General features: G+C 38.3%; 1 protein-coding gene across 7 annotated transcripts in view; it reads right to left on the bottom strand.

The window, feature by feature from the left end:
* MAPKAP1 (MAPK associated protein 1) overlaps positions 1-22,083 on the bottom strand; it is a 243,423-nt gene that overhangs the window by 206,110 nt on the left and 15,230 nt on the right. For 3 of the 7 annotated variants that reach the window (XM_032865872.1, XM_032865869.1, XM_032865870.1), the window contains exons 1-2: positions 8,727-8,985; positions 6,231-6,320 (exon numbers count right to left, since the gene is read on the bottom strand). In XM_032865872.1, the coding sequence (XP_032721763.1) occupies positions 6,231-6,320; positions 8,727-8,985 (349 nt within the window). Of the gene's footprint in view, positions 1-6,230; positions 6,321-7,211; positions 7,258-8,726; positions 9,055-17,796; positions 17,862-22,083 lie in introns of those variants that run through there. The other 4 variants (XM_032865866.1, XM_032865868.1, XM_032865871.1 and 1 more) reach the window with 3 other exon arrangements.

The following is a 22,083-nucleotide window of genomic DNA, read 5'->3' on the forward strand; positions in this document are numbered from 1 at the left end:
ATTTTTGTATATGTTTAAAATTTTCCATAATAAAAAGTTGTTTAAATTTAAACCGGGAGTGGAGGGAGTAAGAAGCTTATCAATCACATCCCTACTCAGATGAAATCACTTCACCCAGAGTAAAACTTAAGTTCCTTACAAGATCCTCCACGATCAGCTCTCTCACCACCTCTTTGGGCCCACTCTTCCCCTTTTCTACTCTAGTCAATAGGCATCCCTCCTTGCTATTCTTTGGATACATCAGGCACACATGCATCACAGAACCTTCGCACTCACTCTCCTTCATCTTAGGACACCCATTTTCTAGTATCTGCCTGACTCATTCCTTCAGAACTCTGCTCAAGCAACACCCTCCCAATGAGGTCTTCCTTGATCACCATATATAAAATAGCAAAATTCCCTACCTAGCATTCCTCATCCTCTTTACCTGAATATGTTTTTTGCTTTGCCACTTATCCCATTCTGACAATACTAGGTTGTTTACTATCTATCTCCCCCACAAGATCCATGAGGGCAGGGACTTTGTCTTGTTCTTTGCTGTATCTTCTAGGCCTACAAAGGCCTAGCTGTCCTTGTGTATTTGGGGAGCTAACTAAAAACTTGTTAAATGATTAACTATGGAAGAGAAGTAGAAAAAATAGCTACCAGAAGAAGACATCCAGATGGCCAAGAGACACATGAAAAAGTGCTCAACATCACTCGGCATCAGGGAAATACAAATCAAAACCACAGTGAGACACTACCTCACACCAGTCAACAGCTAAAATTAACAAGTCAGGAAATGACAGATGCTGGCGAGGATGCGGAGAAAGGGGAACCCTCCTACACTATTGGTAGGAAGGCAAGCTGGTGCAGCCACTCCAGAAAACAGCATGGAGGTTCCTCAAAAAGTTGAAAATAGAGCTACCCTATGACCCAGCAATGGCACTACTGGGTATTTACCTTAAAGATACAAATGTAGTGATCCGAAGTGGCACGTGCACCCAAATGTTTATAGCAGCGATGTCCACAATAGTCAAACTATGGAAAGAGCCTAGATGTCCATCAACAGATAAATGGATAAAGAAGATGTGGTATATATACACATTGGAATACTATGCAGCCATCAAAAAACCCCAAATCTTGCCATTTGCAATGATGTGGATGAACTAGAGGGTATTATGTGGACTAAAGTAAGTCAATCAGAGAAAAACAATTATCTTATGATCTCTCTGATATGAAGAATTTGAGAGGCAGGGCGGGGGGTCTTGGGTGCTAGGGAGGGAAAAAATGAAGTAAGATGGGATTGAGAGGGAGACAAACTATAAGAGATTCTTAATCTCAGGAAAAAAATTGAGGGTTGCTGGGGGATGGGGAATAAGGATAGGCTTGCTGGGTTATGGACATTGGGGAGGATGTGTGCTATGGTGAGTGCTGTGAAATGTGTAAGCCTGATGATTCACAGACCTATACCCCCGGGGCAAATAATACATTTTATGTTAATAAGAAAGAAAGAAAAAAGAAAAGAAAAGGAAAGAAAAGAAAAGAAAAAAAAAAAAAGAAAGAAAGAGCTGCCAGGATAGGGAGGCAGAAGAGAGGGAGGAAGGAGAGAGGAAATGAGCACAAAAAAGCAGAAATGAGATGGGGGCTGGTAATGAGAGCCCTTCCTCCCTGGTTCCAAGCCATTCATAAGACACAGCTGTACCTCCTGAGTTGCTCAACTTCAAGATGCTCTTCAACTTCACTTGCTCTATGTCATTGGCAGCTGAAGGGTTCTGAACAACAGAATCAGTTGGGAGTCCCCAACACAGAGAGAACTGAAAAAACAATAGTCTAGAAATTTAATTATCATCAGGCTTATAAGAAAGCACCTACAGTAGCATTCAGGAATATGGAATGTATATTAGAACTAGTAAGGATTCAGTGAGTGGCTGGATACAAAACAAATAGATAAAGACAACAGATTTCTTCACAAGAGCAATAACAAAAGTTATGGGGAAGAAGACGTTAATTGTAAGGATAGCACAAAATACAAAACATCTGGAAATTACCTTAATAAGAAATGTAAAAGTGCAGGGACAATACGGTGACAAGACAAAACGTTGCATTTATGTACTATTTGTACATACAAAAAAGATCATAAGAGGTATGTTTAGACTATTTAAAATATATATACCTATGTAAATAGAATCTAGAAAAAAATGTATCAAAATGTTAACAACAGCAGTTCCTCTGAATGTGAGAATATTGGTTGCTTGTTTTCATTTTTATATTTTCTTTCAGATATCCTGTAATGAAATTTTCTTTTATTTATTTTTATTTTTATTTTTTTAAAGATTTTATTTATTCATTTGACAGAGAGATCACAAGCAGGCAGAGAGGCAGGCAGAGAGACAGGAGGAAGCAGGCTCCCTGCTGAGCAGAGAGCCCGATGCGGGGCTCGATCCCAGGACTCCGAGATCATGACCTGAGCCGAAGGCAGCGGCCTAACCCACTGAGCCACCCAGGCACCCCGAAATTTTCTTTTAATATAGAGGCCTTGGCAACCTTCCTAAACCCTAGCCACCGTTGACACAGAGGAGGAAAGGAGTAAGGGAACACAAAGCCTCCTCACACCCAGAGTCCAGGAGCAGCTCTCTTCTGCCAACAGTATGGCAGAATGGAAGTGAGTAGAAAGACTACAGTGTCTGGGGTAGGACTGGCCAGAAGAAGAATTCTGGCTTTGCCACTTACTACTTGTAAGTAACTTAAAAAAGTTACTTAGCCTCTGGGTTACAGTTTTCTCACATATAATACAGAAGTATTAACAGCTAAGTTGCTGGATTTGCATGAAGAGGAAGCAAACTTATGGGCTGGCATACTTAATATGCCCGTGATCCCCAGCACTGGTTACTCATAAGAAACACCCAGGGAGCTTCTGAAAAATATAGATTTATGGACCCTGATCTTTATCTTTTGAATTAGGAATTCCACAGGTAAAGCTAGAAATTTACATGGAAACCATTATAACATACGCTTTTGGATGCATTTCTGATTTTTACATTCACCGTTTCTAGGAACTGCTGGTTTAAGAAACCAATACTAGAGGATACACAAAGAAAACTTCAGGAATATCATAAATAACTGATATACACACTACACTGTTCTTGAGTTACTACTTAACTTCTTGTGTAAATCGCTTTTTCTTCTCACTAGACCAGATTTCTTGAGGGCAGGAATCACGTAATCCCCAACACCTAGCACAGAATTACTATGCACACAGAAGGTATGGAAGAAACACTTGTTAAATGACTCAATGAATAAGAGTAATAATAAATTTTGCAAAGAATATACCAACACAATTTCAAAACAATAAAATTAAAAATACCGAGGCTTGGGGCACTGGGCTGGCTCAGTCAGAAGAGCAAGCAACTCTTGATCTTGGGGTCATGAGTTCAAGTCCCACATTGGATGTAGAGATTACTTAAAAAATAAATAAAATCTTAAAATATATATAAATATATATTATACATATACCTAAAAATATATATATTTTAAGATTTTATATACATATTTATGTGTGTGTGTGTACAGACACACACACACACATACACACACATATGTGAGTATATATATATGTATATATATATATATATATATATATATGCCAGGGCTTGATTTGACATTGTTCCTGACAAAGCTGTCTTCCAACGACCACCTTCACATTCACCCATCCAGCTGTGGCTACAGAAATACTACAAGGATCTTACTCTAAGATATTCCCTTTATCATGTGATCTCAGTAAGTTCATAGAGAACTTCAGGGTATGGACCAGACAGCTTCTCGGATCCCTTCCAACTTTCTATGAAAAGACTGCATTTCTGCTATATCTTAAAGGATGGACGGGATGCAGAAAAACATTGCAGGGGAGGTCATCACATTCATAATAATGATTTTTCTAGTAGGGAATAAAATAAAAAATAAGAACAGATTTTTAAAAAAAAAATTTTTTAAGATTTTATTTATTTATTTGTCAGAGAGAGTGAGCACAGGCAGACAGAGTGGCAGGCAGAGGCAGAGGGAGAAGTAGGCTCCCTCCTGAGCAAGGAGCCCGATGTGGGACTCTATCCCAGGACGCTGGGATCATGATCTAAACCGAAGGCAGATGCTTAACCAACTCAGCCACCCAGGCATCCCAGGTTTAAAAATTTTTAACGAAATGTAAAGAGCAGAAAAAGAATGAGAGAATGAATAAACGATTATCTAACCAAAATTCCCAATGAAGATCGAAAGGATCTGGCTGTGGCATTTCTTGACAAAACAGAGTATGTGCTTGAGACTTGCATGAAAACAGAGTGGCATGAAAACAGTGTTTATTGCACTGCTGCTGACTCCACTTTTCTAACACATTTCAGGACACCAAGAGTGCCAACCTGTGGTAATGATGGAACCCAGCTGAACAAAGAATTCAAAACCATTCCTCTGTGCATTGATGAGGTTCACTGGGCTGGTTCAAGGTCAACATCTCGAAGGGTGGACAAGTATATTAAGAAGGAGCTTTTCCAGCAGTAAGATCACAGGGTCAATTACTGAAATCTGTGAGAGACGGAAATAAGAGGGATGGAAACTGAGGAAGAGAGAAGTATACACAAATAATGAACAGTATGGCTCCAAATGAAAGCAAAAAGGAGGCCATTTATTTCTCTAGCACATTCTGTGAAACACTGAACAGAAGTTAAAGTGGATTAGACTTTAAGGAGTAAGTGGGAGATGTATCAAAATTTAAGTTGAAGAACTTGCCACGGTGGTAAAGGGGATTAATGCAGTTAGATCTGAGGTGCTCTACTCATCCTATTTATTTGTAATTGTCTTAAGGAAGTGAAGAAGGCAAAACAAAGGGTAACTGGAGAGATGAGTTTAGATAAACCAGCTCTATATTCATTAAGAAAAGATGAATAGAAAAGGCATTAGATACATGAAAAATTTGAAGGAAGCGGACAAGATAAACAATATAAAGGTTTTCAGTTGTGATAAATACAAGAGAGAAGTATTAACTGGATCAACAGAAAAGGCCAGCCTAGAGAGATTTTTAAAGTATCAAGAGCAAAACTAAATAGATATTCAAGGAGAACTATAGGAAGTTGTGGAAATGAGACGTAAGAAAGAAGTGAATCAGATTTCTGGTTCTATACAGTTGTCATTTCATTAAGAAAATCACACCCATTGAGCACACCCATTGTGGTTTACAACCACAGCAGGAAAAAGCAAAAACCACTTTATATAGTTTCTTTCTCAGAAAGAGATTGGTCTTTAGCTGCAGATAGAGCTAGATACACAATATGGCTCTACTGCACTACCACTTTCTGGGCTTATCACTTCAGCAAGTTAAAGCTCTCGGAGTTTCTGTCTCATCTGTTAACAATAGCAATAGCTATACCTTGTAAGATCACTACACCGGAGGTAATGTGTATAAAGTGCTTAGAACAGCACTAGGTAGGTGCTGATGTTAATGTAACAGTCATTAATATTGTTAGTTTTATAAGTAGTATGTAGCAAAGGAGTCAGTCAACGAAAATTAATTGGACATCTATTACGTGCCAGCGTGGTAGTAGGTGCTGAAGGACATAGAAGACAAAGTGCAGACATTTCTTTAAAAGGAGAAAAAAAAGAGAAAATCTAGGACACATGATATAAACATTAGGAAAAACTTCAATAGCATTTTGTTTTGTTTTGTTTTTAATTTTCTCTTCTTGTTGAGATTGAAGATTTGAAAATATGTAATATGGCCAGCTTTTTAATACATATACCATAAGAACATAAACCACAAATGCTGATAATACCAGCACCATAGTTCTTGTTAAACTAAAGGAAAAGAATCAGCACATATGCTGATTATTATTGTGGCCACTAATGAGGCAAGGGAAAGTCTAGGCTGGAACTGCCAGGAGGAATCTATAACCCAGAGGCCCACCCAAACCACAGGTATTCCTTGGCGCTAAGAACAAGGTACTGGCATGAGAGTTTGTACAAAATGTGCCTTGCACACACCAATTCCTATGACCCAGAATGAAGAGTGACCAAAAACACAAGACCTAAAGAACACATGGCGTCAAAGGTCCAAGGCACCCAAGTGAAAGCATTCAAAGCTCAAAACACAAGAGGTATCTGCTCAGAGGATTTAAAAAGATGAATTAAAAAATAAAAGCTCTTACTTAATAATATAAACTAAATATATAAATCTCAAATTAACAATTAAAATTATTGCCATTTACCTGATTGCTTAGAATTTCTTTCTTTCCACTGAATATTTTTGCATTTGATCTGGTTTTGTCTCTCTTTTCGGAGTCGTTCTAATCTTTGAGCTTGAAAAGAAATATTATAACTATAAGTTTGTCAATGAAAGTTTACTATAAACAAAGACATAATTAACTACCTTTATATGAATAAAGATGTTTTATATTGCATATGTAGGGAAAAAGTCATAAAATTTTAAAGGTGGCACCCCTGAAAAGCAAATACCAACAAAAACACAAAAATATTCTTGATTTATAATTGAAATTAGAGGATATAAAACATTAATAGAGATCATAAAGATAGTATTAACATGGAAGAGAATAATAAAATGTGAAAACTTCTGTGATTAATATGACATTTCATTATATAAATCATTAATAACGGTCTTAAAGGAATTTTAATGCACAAATGAACTGAAGTGAATATTACATTACAGGAATAAAATTACTGTTATGAATTACTCTACCCGTTTCAAAAATTAAAGATAAATGAACTCAGACTAGACTATTAAAGTTTTAAATATAAAATCCTTTATCTAAAAATCATGAAAATTATAAAATGTCAAAGCTATATAAATTAGCATAGCTTTTCTTCAGTGGGCTGAAACAGTTTATAGGTAGTAAAATAAATGATTTGTATCTTTGTAACATTAGTCAAATCTTAAAAAGAATAATTTTTCTTATACAAAATTTTAAGATATGCTGAAAGGATTAAAAAGTAAATTCTTTGGTCACTAGGACACACCACAATTGTAATTATTAGCATCTAAGTGCTATCTTAAGAAATTCCAACAACAATAACAAAAGCATCACCTAAAATCATGCATTTGTGAGATTATATTACCACTGGCCGATCAACCTCCAAAAATCAGAGAACTGATCTTTTAAAGAAATACTGTTTAGCATATATTAACAACTGCATATGGAAACCACAATGGAAAAGAAAGTCATAACTGATACCATTTCTTGAGATTAGTTTCCTCTGGCTAATCTTCAACTTCCTTTCCTAGCACAATGGTAACAAAAAATAAATAAGTAAATTTCTCTTTCAACCTCTTGCAATGTAGAAAATCATATACGCTCACCTTAGCATTGTGGTAGGGAAACACTGAAACTAATCTTGCCATAAATGTAAACTGTGCCAGCAAAAGCATTCTGACAATGTCACATTCGAACCAAACGCCATTGAAGGAAAATACATTCAATTGCAATTAATAAATGTGAAGGGTACAGCCAAAGTAATATAATCATAAAACTCTCAATTCAGCAGCATTCTCCTACTGAAATCCATTCAACCTGTCATATAAGATATCATCTCAATAACTTGCAAGGAAGTCAGTTTCAACTAGAGAACTGAGAATCAATGGTTCTAAATTATATTCAAACCTTCACTCAAACCCTATTTTGATAAAAGTTCCTTGAGATACTGGGAAATGCTATTAATTATTATCATCATGAGAGCAAATTATTCTTTGGAGATGTCACAGAATGCTGAATTCTGAACCAAAACCTTAACATGCCTTGCATTGTATATTGTATCCTGCGGTACTCCTTTATGTGCATTTTACATTTGGACCACAAATATAAACATGCAAATATTTTCAATGTTCTACCACATCTCCTGTCATTACTTTTCCTGGAAGTTAGCAGGTTACCGCTACTGATTAGCAGAGATTTTATTTTCTGATTATGTAATAAAAATCACCTCCTAGCACACCCTGTCATATTAGAACTACATTACATATTCTAAATAATTTATCTAAGTAAAGGCCTTAGTTCATCACATTCGCCTTGAAAGGTTTCCAAAACACATAAGCTAGAAAATAGGTAATGATAAGCTTTTAAAAGCTAATGACTGAATATGTACGTATCAAAGTTTAGCATTTTCAAGCCACAAAGATCAAAGGGTAGAGAGCAACTTAATAAAGATAATATACTAAAAACAGGGGCATCTTTTCTAGTCTCACACCCAGTGTAGGAATTCCTATTAACAGCAGTCCTAACAAATATTCAGGTGTTTACCTCCAATCCCCCGCCCAGCTCCCCCCAGTCCCTCCAGGGCCAAGAAAAGGCTCCAGCAGCAGCACTCCTTGGCTGGTCAGCTCTCTGAATTAAAGGTTCTTTATTTTGTCAACCTGAAAACTGCCACCAGGTAGTCTACCCACTGGGACTAATGTTGCTCTGTGAAGATACTCAAAATAAGTCTACTTCCCTTTCTACATGAGGACGTTTTAGAAACAGAACATCCAACATGCTTCTCTGAGTCACCTTTTTCATCTGTTCGTCTTCTACTTCCTTCTAGTAGCATCATTCCAGAGGCACTCTCCATTTAGAGAGAGGGAGATGTTGTTTAATCATGTTCCTGTTAATACACAGAAACTTTCCCCCCTAAGCCTATTCCAACATTATGCATTGTTCTGTAAGATTATTGACTGATTTAAAGTTCAGAAGACATGACTAAAAGGCAATGTTTACCTGTATTTGAGCGTCTTCTAATACCAAAGTCCCAACTTGAGGTAATATCGACTGACTGGGCATACACATAGCCCTGAGTCTCACCATTGCTTCCCTGAATTTCTGACCCACTGTCTCCAGGCATTGAAGGAGGATGAATCTTCTCTAGGTCAACATCATGATCAATGAGAACCATCTCACACATTCCTGTGTCATCACTGGTCACATGTGACTGTCGAATATGAGCTAGAATGATAGTTGGATTGTCCAAGAAGGCCATCCTTTCTGTGGGCCAATTTCCTTAAAAGGCTATTTTCTCCTCTTCATATTGTTTCACGTGCTCACCTCCCTGGAAACATGATGTACACAGCAATATTTAAGAATGAGGAAGAAAATGACGGAATCATTTTTCAAACAAATTCAAATTAGTAAAATGGTACCTTGAAAATCAACATTTATCGCTGTACCTAGGAGCTTACGAGGATTAAATCTAGGCTGAAAGGAAATCCTTATAAGCACTAGGGGCTACAGCTCTAGTCAATGAGATCTCCATGGTATCAGAGAGGATGGCTTCCTCTCTTGCAAAACAAGTAATAGTGACTCCTTAGGCCACTCAAAGCACATAATTACTGTTAAAAAAACAATAAATTTTCCTTTCTTTCTCCCTTCAACTCCATTCAGTCTCCTCATTACTTTATAAGGTCATGGGGGAATAAGTTGTATTTTCCTCAAATTATGTGCAAAAGTGTGAACCTGTACTTCTTCCGTTTACATTTCCCCCTTTGTCATATGGCAGTGAGGTAACTAAAAGAACACAGACAATACTTCAGTTACTAGGAATTAATAAAAAATGAACCACCAAAATAATTTTGTTCAATAAATACATTTTCCTTTCTTCTGGTTTAAGATAGTATTATGCTTTTATTTTATTTCATTTCATTTAAGAGGGGAAGGGTGGGGCAGAGGGAGAGAGAGAATCTCAAGCAGGCTCCACGCCCAGTGCAGAGCCTCATATAGGGCTCGATCTCAGGACCCTGAGACAAAGGCCTGAGCCGATATTAACAGTAGGATGTGTAACTGACTGAGCCACCCGGTGTCCTAGCATTTTAAAATAAACTTTATTAATCAAACTTCTCTACTACCAAATTAGTTTCTTAGAAACCTCAACGTAAGAACTGCTTCCTTAATCCTGCTGAAACTAAAATGATGTTTATTCTGGAAACAATATGATGTTTATTCTGGAAACTGAGGTACCTCCTCAATTTAATGGGAATATTCAAAAAAGAAAATATGGCAGTCTCCCCTCATCTGTGGTTTCATTTTCTGCAATTTCAGTTACTCGTGATCAACAGAGGTCCAACAGCAGATGATTCTCCTTCTGATGTATCATCAGGTCAATAATAGTAGCCTAGGGGAGCCTGGGTGGCTCAGTAGATTGTCTGTTTTTGGCTCAGGTCCTGATCCCAGGGTCCTGGGATCAAGTCCCGAATTGGGTTCCCCTCTCAGTGGGGAACTTGCTTCTTCCTCTCCCTCTAACCCTCCCCCTTGCTTGTGCTCTCTGTCAAATAAATAAAATCTTTAAGAAAATAGATTAGCAGCCTAATGCTATGTCACAATACCTATGTTATTCACCTCACTTTTTCTCATCATGTAGGCATTTTATCACCTCACATCATCACAAGAACACTGATCGTGGTATAGTAAGATATTCTGAGAGACTACATTCACATAACTTTTATTCCAGTATATTGTTGTAACTGTTCTGTTTTATTATCATTGTTAATCTCTTACTGTGTCTAATTCGAAAATTAAATTTTATCGTAGCTAGGTATGTGTAGGAGAAACAATAGTACACATAGGGTTTGGTACCATCCATGGTTTCAGGCATCAACTGCAAGTCTTGGAGTGCACCCCCTGCAGATGAGGGGGGGGCTACTGTATTAGAGGACACTGGTCAGGATAAGGACCTACAGGTCAAACTGGGTTCAAATCCTCACCCTACCACTTGCTGGCTATGTGATTTCAGTCAAAATAACCTTAACCGGGGCGCCTGGGTGGCTCAGTGAGTTAAGGCCTCTGCTTTCGGCTCAGGTCATGATCCCAGGGTCCTGGGATCGAGCCCTACGTCGGGCTCTCTGCTCAGGAGGGAGCCTGCTTCCCCCCTCTCTCTCTGCCTGCCTCTCTGTCTACTTGCGAGCTCTCCCTGTCAAATAAATAAATAAAATCTTAAAAAAAAAAAAATAACCTTAACCTCTTTGAGCCTGTTTTCTTTCTTCATTAATGAAACGGAATTCCAGGAATGAGAGGATATATAAGATAATGTAGGGAAAGTGCTCAAAAGAGAACCTGACACATAATTAAATATTGGCTGCAATTAATAATAACAAAGATGATGGTAAAAATAATCACTGCTAACTTCAGCTTTCAATTCTTATTTAAAATAATCCTAAAATATATCAATATTCATCCTTCTTTAGTAAGTGCACAGCACGTAAAATAATGTGTGCTTCCTTTCTGACAGAGGACTCTGCATGTCACCTGGGTCACCTTTCTCCTCCTCTAAAATCATTATGAGATGCAAGGAACATGAAAGCTGGAATGATTATGTCCCCAGAACAGTCCCAGAAAGTTTTATTTTTAGAAAGACCTACAACACTAGATTTTCTTGTCATTTGTTTCTTCTAGAAATGGAACATAGTGGGAAATCTAGCTAATAAATCATTATAACCAACAGAGGTTTTTAAAAATTTTTGTCTAGTAACAGTCTACTGACATCACTTGGTAGATCTTAAAATAAAGATACTGAGATTAAGAGAAAGTTTAACTGAGGAACATCTCTAATCAAATGAATTACACTAATCTTCATTTTTTCCTTCAAATATATTTAGTGAGTCATTATTTTACACTGAGGTTAATGGGAAATGCCAAGGTAAGGCACCCCTGAATCAAGAAGTTTATAACCTAGGGATGCCTGGGGGGCTCAGTTAGTTAAACATCTGCCTTGGGCTCAGGCCACGATCCCAGGGTCCTGGGACTGAGTCTGCATCGGACTCCTTGCTCAGTGGGGAGCCTGCTTCTCCCTCTGCCTGCTGCTCCCCCTGCTTGTGCTTGCTCTCTCTCTGACAAATAAACAAATCTTTTTTTTTAAGTTTAGAACCTAATACTGTCCTAGTGTATTTCCTAATACAATGAGATCCCTCCAAGTCTCAGAAATATTAATGTCAGCCTACCATTTTAAGTGTATTAATCAGAAAAACATTACAGAATCACAGGGGAGCATTTAAATTTCACCTGTAAAAATAAGAATTACTTATAAAACCACAAAGAGATGTATACAATCATGGAATTACTTATGAGAATATTTGTTTTGTAACAAAATCAGAACATCACAGATGGTCAAAACTGCCGACATCCTCGTAGCAATCCCAGTGTCTCCCCCAGTAGAGTAAGGCGCTAGTCAGTAGCGAAGGGACAGATGCTTTCAATTTCATACTGAGTAACTATCCCTTGCAAAAAACAAGGGCTTGAGCGAGAGGCAACACATTTAGGTGTTCTGGCACTAACAAGTCAAATGGCAAAGGGCAAAGCAACAAAAGTATACTTGAGTACCCTCAAGAGAATCAGAATGTGTGTGTGTGTGTGTGTGTGTGTGTGTGTGTGTGTGTGTGTGTGTTTTAGGAAAATAGATCTGCTCCATCACCCCTTATGAAGAAAAGAGTTATGGGCAAATACTTCTGAAGGCACATACGAAGTCCCTAACTTTACCCCTGTAGAACAGAGGTCCCAAAATCCCCAAAAGGAACAGATATCTTCTCTATTGGTATACTGTGACTTCATACAATGAGGAATCTGTAGGATTCACTCAACAAGTATTATCCAATACCAGTTCTCATAGAGAATTCCAAGAAGTCTGCCCTGGGAAGTGTGCCTTCCACCTACCATGACATGTATTTGAAGACTTGGGCTGTAAGTTCCAAAAGTAAGGAGACACAACACCACATCCCTTCTCGCAACAAGCATCTTACCCAAGGCAAAAATTCAGCAACAGTTGCTGTCTGACTTCCAAAGACTATATAATTTTGTTGTAGAGATAAGTCATCTATGAATATGTCATATATAGTATGATTATAAAGAAAGGATTGCTTTTCCATTAATACAGATACAAGAGACTGTCTTCAATGTGCCTTTCAAAACTGTCACCTTGGGGGACATCTGGGTGGCTCAGTTGGTTAAGTGTCTGCCTTCAGCTCAAGTCATGACCCCAGGGTACTGGGATCAAGCCTTTCTAACAAACAAATAAAATCCTTAAAAACAAAACAAAACAAAACCAAAGACCTGTCACGTTGGGACACCATCAACTTACCCCAACACTACATTTCAGAACCAAAATCACTTTAAGAGCAGCGAATTATCATTTGAAGGTAGATTTGATTTCTAAGACAAAGATATTCCAAAAACAAATGAAAACAAGTTATTCTCTCTAATCAGTTGTGCAAAGATCAAAGATTTTTAAAACATAACGTTGGCAGGGTTCAGAGAAATGAGTCCTCTCATGCACTGTAAAAATGAATTAAAATTGAGACTTTTTAGAGGGTAATGTGGCATCATCTATCAAAGTATGAGTACCTTCTGGGCAACCCTACTTGCAGGATTTTCCCTTAGGAGATAACTACGTAAAAATATTTATCTCAGGATTATTTATTATACTGAAAGTCTGAAAATAACCTAAACATCCATCAGTAATGAGTATGTCACAACACATCCAAGTAACAGAATACTACACAGTCATTAAAAATAGCTGGCAGAGAATGGATAAACAAAATGTGGTATATACGTACAACAGGATGTTCTTCAGCCTTACAAAGGAAGAAAATTCTGACACAAGCCACAACATGGATGAACCCTGAGGAGATTATGCTCAATGAAGTAAGTCACAAAAAAGACAAAGTATATGATTCCACTTATATGAAGCACCTAGTATAGTCAGATTCATAGAGACAGAAAGCAGAATGGCAGATGCCAGGGGCTGGAGGGAGAGGTGAATGTCGAGTATTTTTAAAGCATGTTTAAATTTGGGAAGATGAAAAAGTTCTGGAGACTGATGGTGGCGATGGTTGCACTACAATGTGAATATACTTAATGTCATTGAACTATACTCTTAAAAATGGCTAAAATTGTCAATTTTGCTATATATTACAATTTTTTAAATTTTTAAAAAATGTCTAAGAAATGCCACATTAAACAAAATTAAATAAGTTTTCTTCTTGCTATTTAATTACAGATTTCCCAATGCTTTTAAATAACTAATGTATAGTGTGAATCTCTAAGAGTGAAGAATCTCATAACACAAAACATCCCAAATCCCAAATTTATCTGATCCTTAAACATTTTTTCCTACAATAACACCTATCAATGTATAAGAGATTCACAGGGGCTCAGTTAGCTAAGCGTCTGCCTTGGGATCAGGCCACGATCCCAGTGTCCTGGGATCTAGCCCTGCGTCGAGCCCCTGCTGAGCAGCAAGCCTGCTTCTCCCTTTCCTTCCCGCTCCTGCTCTCTCTCACTATCTCTCTCAAACATAATAGATCTTTAAAAAAGAGAGAGAGAGAGAGAGATTCACAGAACATGGTTTAGAAATGCTACTTTACATTTTTAGAAATACAGTTTATTTGGGCCCTGAACATCTTCCCTGAATGTTACCAATTCTTGACTTGGAGATAACTGGTCCTTTTTATATAGCTTTAGGCTACCTAGATAAACAATTTCAGCTCCCAGGAGGTCTGTTCCCCAAGATGTCCTACTTTTCACAGATTCTCCCACTTTTTAACTACAGGTTCCTTTCAAAGCATAGACATTTGTTTTACAAAAATGAAAGCAAAAGGGACATCCACACAGAGTTGGAGGACATGAGATATCCCAAAGTGACACAGCCATTTTAAATGTACTGGGTGGGTCTCCTTTTATACTTCATTCATTCATTCAACAAATATTTATGAAGTTCCTACTATGTGCTAAGTGTTGTTCCAGGTGCAATCTAGATGTTATTACCACTTTACGCGACCATTTGTGTGCATTAATAACCATGTAACTCGCCTGTGTTAACTTGGAACATGCCCTACACAGGGGAGTAAATTTTTAGTAGGTTTTAATGTTATCAAGTCTCAATACAAGTATATTTTTAATAATAGCTTCATACACATACATTCTCCAAACTTTGTTTGCAAAAGGTTATAGAAAAACACAATATACAACATAGTAAAAAAGTAGATGAGAGAAGTGGCAAAGGGTAAGGAACTCTGGACAAATGTTATAAGATCTTGTACATTTGCCACAGGAAGACTATAGAATCTCAGAAGCAAAAAGCAATTACAATAACTAACCTTATTTATTACAAAAGCTAGGCTTGCTCTTTCTTTTTTAGATGGATTAATTCACGTAATTTTCAAAATAACTCGAGGAGGTAATATTTTTATCCCCATTCTACAGAAGGAAAAACTGAAGCAAATAAAAACTTGCCCAAAGCCAGACAGTTAATAAGTCTGAGGCCTCCCCAAACAAAAAGTAACAAAGAATTATAACAGTCGTAATAAATGAGATTTTTAAAGATCCTGTTGTTGAGTTCACTGGGTTCTGGGTCCTGAGAGAAATTTCTGTAATGGGTCTTCATGGAAGACACAATACAGGAAATGTGTTACGCGGCAGACTAGACCCTTAGCCTTCCCTCGACTCATGCAACCGTGATTTGTACAATAGCAAGAAATAAGCAATGCACATAATGGTTGTCTAAAATAAGTCACAAAATTTTACAAGAGAAAGAAACTTCAGAGATCACCTACTTGTTGACCTGAAACCACAGAGGAAAGGTTTACTTTAAATTCCGAGTTGCATGTAAGCATCTTGCATTTTTTTAAAACCCCTAGAGATTTATGCAACTTCAGTTGCAAACAAAGTCCATAACTGAGATAACCCAAGCATGAGCAAATGAGCCCTCCCTATACTTCTTCACTCCCTAAGGACCACTCCCTAAGGACCTGAGATGGGTCTTAAACATGACTAAAAATTCTCACGTCCAGCCAATGATTAAAAGGAAGTTCCCCTTCCTAGATTTTCAAACACTCTATACACCTACTTCCCTCTGCCAGACAGACTTCAAGCCCCCTTACCTGCAATCTGTGAAAACTTGTCTGAATAAGCAACAGCCTGAGGCTTCTCCAAGGTCTGCAAACTCCCAATCAAAAATTACTGCTGCCCCATCAATGTGTCATATAAATGTTGGCATGTTAATTGTGTATTTATAAGATTGTTAATGGTTAGTTAATTTACCTCCCACACTATTATTGTACTTGAAATGATTTAACGTCTGCTGAGGGAGTTAACAACATGTAACAGCAGATGCGAGATTTTTTTTTTTTTTTTTACCTTTACTCACTGTACCCCGACTTCATGTTATTAGCATCAACTTCAAGTCAGACCTGACTCCTATACAGGATTTCTTAAAAGTGTTACATTTGCACAACAAGGAATGACCATGACTTAGAAAAACAAAAGGCTTTTTATTATATACAAAATCTTTCATGTATGAAAACCAACAGACCCCTTTACTAAGATTTGGACATCTTTTGATCTAGTAAAGTTCAGAATTCAAACCTCCTGGAATTTGAAAATTATTGAAATTGACTAGTAAAATAAAACATACTTTATTGTTTTTAAATCCTTTTCTAATTCTAATATAACTCTACATGAAATCTTCATTTATTTTTTAGACCAGCAAAAATTAAGTTTTTTGTTCCTTTCGAGAATTAAAATCTCCATGTGAATATGTCTAATTTCATTAAACAGTGAATAGTGAGACTCTATAGCTGGAGAGTTTAATTTTTCCTTTCAGAAAAGTACTTGTTAGACTCAAAACAACAGAAAAGAAATGCTTGTATCTTCTTTTAAATAATAGGGGGATTCATTCACTAAACATCATTGCGAGCTAGGCAGTGGGAATCCTACAAAAAATTAGATGAACATTGGCCTGCACCTTCCAGAGGCTTACAAACTCCAGCAGATGAGCTACGCTGTATACATGTATAAACCTAACATAAGGCAATACATACTAACCATCAAATGAGACACTAAGTCTGTTTTCCAAAAGGCAAGTTACAGAGGCTTTAGGAAGGAAGAAGGTCCCAGGGATGACCGGGATTTCATTAGGCAGACATTCAAGAAGAATAATAGATGATGTTTACTGAGCTCTTACTATCAGCTGTATGTTCATGTGACAACATATTTCGTCCTTACGACCACCCCAAGGGGTAGATATTAATATCATCTCCATTTTACAAATTTAAAAAACTAAGGCTTAAAGGAACTAAGTAACTTGTCCATGATCACATGGTGGGTTTCTTTTTTCTTTTCTTTTTTTTAAGATTTTATTTATTTATTTGACAGAGTGACACACACCGAGGGAGGGAACACAAGCAGGGGGTGTGGGAGAGGGAAAAGTGGGCTTCCCACAGAGCGGGGAGCCTGATGTGGGACTTGATCCCAGGACCCTGGGATCATGACCTGAGCCGAAGGTAGATGCTTAAGGACTGAGCCACCCAGGTGCCCACATGCTGGGTTTCTTAAAGGCTAGTCTTTACAGCTCCTCCTATCAAGAAGAAGAGTCTATTTCCCTACCGCTTGAATCTGGCCTCACCCTCTGATTTACTTTGACCAACAGAATGTAATGAAAGTAACTTCTAAACCTCAGCCTTAAGCGACCTTGCAAACTTCTGCTGTCACTTTCTTTGTAACAGATGTGAATCACTGAAAGAAGCTTGCGGGGGTGGGGTGGGAGGACATAGATTTAAAAAAAAAAAAAAAAAAAAGGACCTTGGGATAACTGACCTATAGAAAGGCTCAGTTGTCCATCATTCCAGCTATCCTGCTGAGATCTCCTGATGAGTAACTGAGGCCATCTGAGACCAGCCAGACCCCTACCAACCTACCAGGAGACCAGGTTTTCCCTCCTATAATAAAATATCTCCTTTGGACAAAGGGACCCTGACCCTTGGTTTTTCTTGTACCACTAACCTCCACCTGAAATGTCTCCAAATCTTACCATCTGCCAAGATCCAGTTAAAGGGAGCCTGGTACAGTATAGTGTCTCTCTGTCCACGAACACACCTAAAGGGCAGAGGAGAGTGACCATAAATCAAGGTTTGAAGAAGGTTGGAGGAGCCACCTAAAGTAAGATGCTATAAGAAATTTACTTTTACAGTTCATTCATATTTTCCATTCTATAATATACTGTACCTGTATTTGTTTTAACAGGAAAAAAGTTTTACCTTTGAAAATAACACTAAAATTGATAGTCTAGGAATATGGGTCATGCTTATTTTGTGGCTTCTAGCACTCCTTGGCATGTACTGGGATTCTCATAAAACCAGTCTAAACAGCAAGGTCTAGTGGAGAAATATTGACTTGGATATCAGAAATACTTGATTTTGTGAAGACAAAATGGCACTTTATCAATGGGCAATTCAAGATCTAAATTTTGCTCAATAGATGTTTCCCATGACTAGTATGAGGAACAATGGCAGGGATGCCTGACTGGCTCAGTCAGCAAAGCATGTGACTCTTGATCTTGGGGTTGAAGTTCGAGGCCCACATTGAGTGTAGAGATTACTTAAAAATGAAATCTTTTTTTTTTTAAAGATTTTATTTATTTATTTGACAGACAGAGATCACAAGTAGGCAGAGAGGCAGGCAGAGAGAGAGAGGGGGAAGCAGGCTCCCCGCTGAGCAGAAAGCCCAACGCAGGGTTCAAACCCAGGACCCTGAGATCATGACCCAAGCCGAAGGCAGAGGCTTAACGCACTGAGCCACCCAGGTGCCCCTAAAAATGAAATCTTAAAAAAAAAAAAAAAACTATGACTACTAATAACACCATAAAACAATCAATATTTTCAAAATGTTTTGAAATGTTTAATAGCTATCAATAGATGTGAAACCTCAGACAATCTACCCACCCACCACCCTCAAAACTCCAAATATGCCAACATTTCTGGCCGTTAAAAGCAATCTGCTAGTTTGGGGTACGTGGGTGGCTCAGTCCGGTAAGCGTCTGCCTTAACTGAAGTCACGATCTTGGGGTCCTGGAATCGTGCCCTGCATCAGGCTCTGCTCAGCGGGGAGTCTGCTTCTCCCTTTCCCTCGGTGCTCTCTCTCCCTCTCTCTCAAATAAATAAGTAAAATCTTCAAAAATAAAAAAAAAAGAAAGAAATCTGCTAGTTTGCTGCAGTGTAGCCCTAAATTATTTTTCCAGTGGGTGCTGTCTCTCTGACATAATAGATTTGATTGACGCTTGCGATAATAAACAATTTGAGGTTTTACTTTAATATTTCAGGTAAAAATGTTTATCGTTTTACCTAGAGTGAAGAAATGAATAATGCCAGAGAAACGAGACTGCTTCCCAACATGAAATTACCAGTATAGGAGCTGAAACCATAAACAGCACTCAACTGTCTACCAAATATTCACTGATGTCATTCATTTGACAAATATTTATAAGGCACTTACTATGTGCCAGGCGCCAGAGATACAATGCTGAGCGAGAAATGAAAAAAGACTTGGCCATTGCCTTCAAGGAGCTAAAAGCTGTATACGGCGGTTGGAATTCTAAGATGGCTCCAGAAATTGTCTCTTGATAGCCATGCAATTACGTCATGCCCACCCCTTTAGTGTGGATAAAACCTAGCCAACAGAGTATACAGCAAAAGTGTTGGGGAGAGGTGTAGGGAAAGTTATACCCTTGATTACTTTCTGTTATAGAAGATGCCATCCTGGGCAACCAAAAAGAGATTTTCCCACTGACCGTGAAGAAGCAAACAGCCAAATTATGGAATAATATATGGCAAGAACCTGGGAATAGCCTGTAAGAGCTGAGAGTGGCTCCAGTCAACAGACAGCAAGAAAATGAGGACCTCAGTCACAGAGCCACAAGGAAATGAATTCCACCAACAACCTGAAGGAGCTTGGAAAGAGATCTTTCCCTAGTCAAACCTCCAGATGAGGCTGGAGCCAACTGACAGCTTAGTATCATCCTGTTGAGACCCTCAGCAGAAAACCCAGATGAAGTCATGACTCCCAACCCACTAAGAGATAGGAAATCTGTAATGTTTTAAGCAAACACTAAGTTTGTAGTAATGTGTTATGTAGCAAGAGAAATGAAGATACACACTACAGGAAAACAGCCTAGACCCCTTTGCCTTCATACACATTTTCTCTCTACAACCCAGTTTTACCATCTGCCCCTTCTTCCCAACAGGCAACTCCCAGAACTCTCTGAACACAGTCCAAATGAACACTTTTGGCAATGATAATCCCCTTGAGATGTGCCCCTCTCCATTATAAACCTTATTCTTCAAAGTACAACTCAAGAACTGCATCCTCTGTGAACTCTTCTCCAATTTGCAGGGTCCCAGCTGCTTTAAAAGCACTCCACTTCTACCTTCAATACAGTTAGTTGTATGAATACCATGTATAAAGAACTGCCAATTTCAAACTTCTTGATCCAATTCTAGCTAGCATCAGAAATGTGGTCACTGAATTAAGACTCCCCCTCCCTGTCATCTGTAAAGTTGTTAAAGGCAGGAATGTCTAGACCCCAACAATGCAGTGATTCTAACATGGTGGTTCTCAAATGGAAGGCAATTTTGCTTCCCGGGACATTTGGCAATGTCTGGAGATATTTCTGGCTGTCATACTGTTAGCATCTAGTGCATAAGTGCCAAGGATCTGTTAAACATCCTACAATGCAGAGAACAGCACCCATGACAAAGAACTCTACCCCCTACAGAGGTCAGTATCACTGACGCCAAGGTAGAGAAACCCAGCTGTGATGCTATGAAGCCACTAAATTTGTGGTCATTTCCAACGCCCTTGGAACAGTTTCACTGATACTGAAACTAAACTATACAATTTTGCTACTAAAATCTATGCTCAAATCTTCTCAGGTACTAAACAAGTTTCACTCCTAGCATGTTTACTGAAATTTTAACATATCCTAAGGAAAATCAAAGCCCAAACAAAGGCAAGTCTATCTCATCAAGCTCGATCTGAAGCCTATCCACCCTTCTTCATCTGGCTACCTCCTACTGATTCTTCAAAATCCAGCTCACAATGGTCAGTTCTTCCAGGAAACCCCCCTGACAAATCCCACAGACCAGGTTAGCTGCTCCCTTCTCTGCAGTCCCATTGCACTGCATTTTGTCACTACTTCCACCAAATAATTAATCTAGCACATTGTTAATAGAAGATATTATGTGTTTGTTGAATTTTTCATTGAACAAATATTGATTGAAGCCTACCATGTGCAAGGCACTATTCTAGATGCAAAGAGTGCAGCAGAAAACAAAGCAGAAAGTCCTGTTCTCGTGGAGTTCACATTCTAATGTGGAGACAGACAAAACAGAGAAGTAAATTATACAGGAGATTAGAAGTGCAATGGAAAAAGACAGCACAAGGAAGAGAGATGGGCATGCCAGGTGCTGAGCCACGGCTGCAACTATAAGTAAGGTAGTCAAGGAATGTTTTACCCAGAACCTGACGTTTGAATTAACATCTGAAGGAGGTAAGAGAACAGTCATGTAAACTTCTGAAGGGAAGTGCATTGCCCAGTGAGGGTAGCATGCCTAGCACTGTTGAAGTAGCAAGGACCTCATCGAGGAAGCAAGTAGTAGAGGATGAGGTCTGGAAGAGTGAAGCAAACATGCACAGCCTTACAAGCTATTCTAAGGACTCTTCTTTTACTCCAAGTAAAGTGGAGAACCACCAGAGACTGTGATATGATCTAAATCACATTTAAAAAAGGATCTCTCTGGCTGCTATGTTAAAGTCTGAAGAAATGAATAAATGAATGAATAAACTAATCACACTGGGTTTTTTAAAAATAATTATTTATTTATATGTTGGTTTTCTTGTCTAAACGCTAAGCTCCTTAAGGACACTGTCTTATTAATCACTGTGCTGCCAGATTCTAGTAGAATGTGGCTGGCATCCAGTAAGAGCTCAGCGTGGAATCAACAGATGAACAAATGGATCTTTCTTGTTCCCAAAGGGTTGTGCCATGATTTTCCAAAAAAGGACCCTTATCCATAGTGCTGGTTCAGTAGGTAAGTATCCCACTACAGCCTAAGATTTTTCTTTTATTGTCTCCTTGATGTTTGCAGTTTGCTTAAACAGAAGAATTCAAGAGAGTTATGTTTGCACTTACCTGGCTCTCAGGCTAACCACATCATCAATTAATGGAAGCAACACAGTTTACTCCAAGCACCACTCAGGAAACCTGAATTCCAATTCCCTAATTACCAGGGATCTAATTACATGGCCTTGGACAAGTCACTTC

Source organism: Lontra canadensis, unplaced genomic scaffold, assembly GCF_010015895.1.
Source record: "Lontra canadensis isolate GAN:19392208 unplaced genomic scaffold, GSC_riverotter_1.0 scaffold30, whole genome shotgun sequence".
Classification (NCBI taxonomy): domain Eukaryota; kingdom Metazoa; phylum Chordata; class Mammalia; order Carnivora; family Mustelidae; genus Lontra; species Lontra canadensis.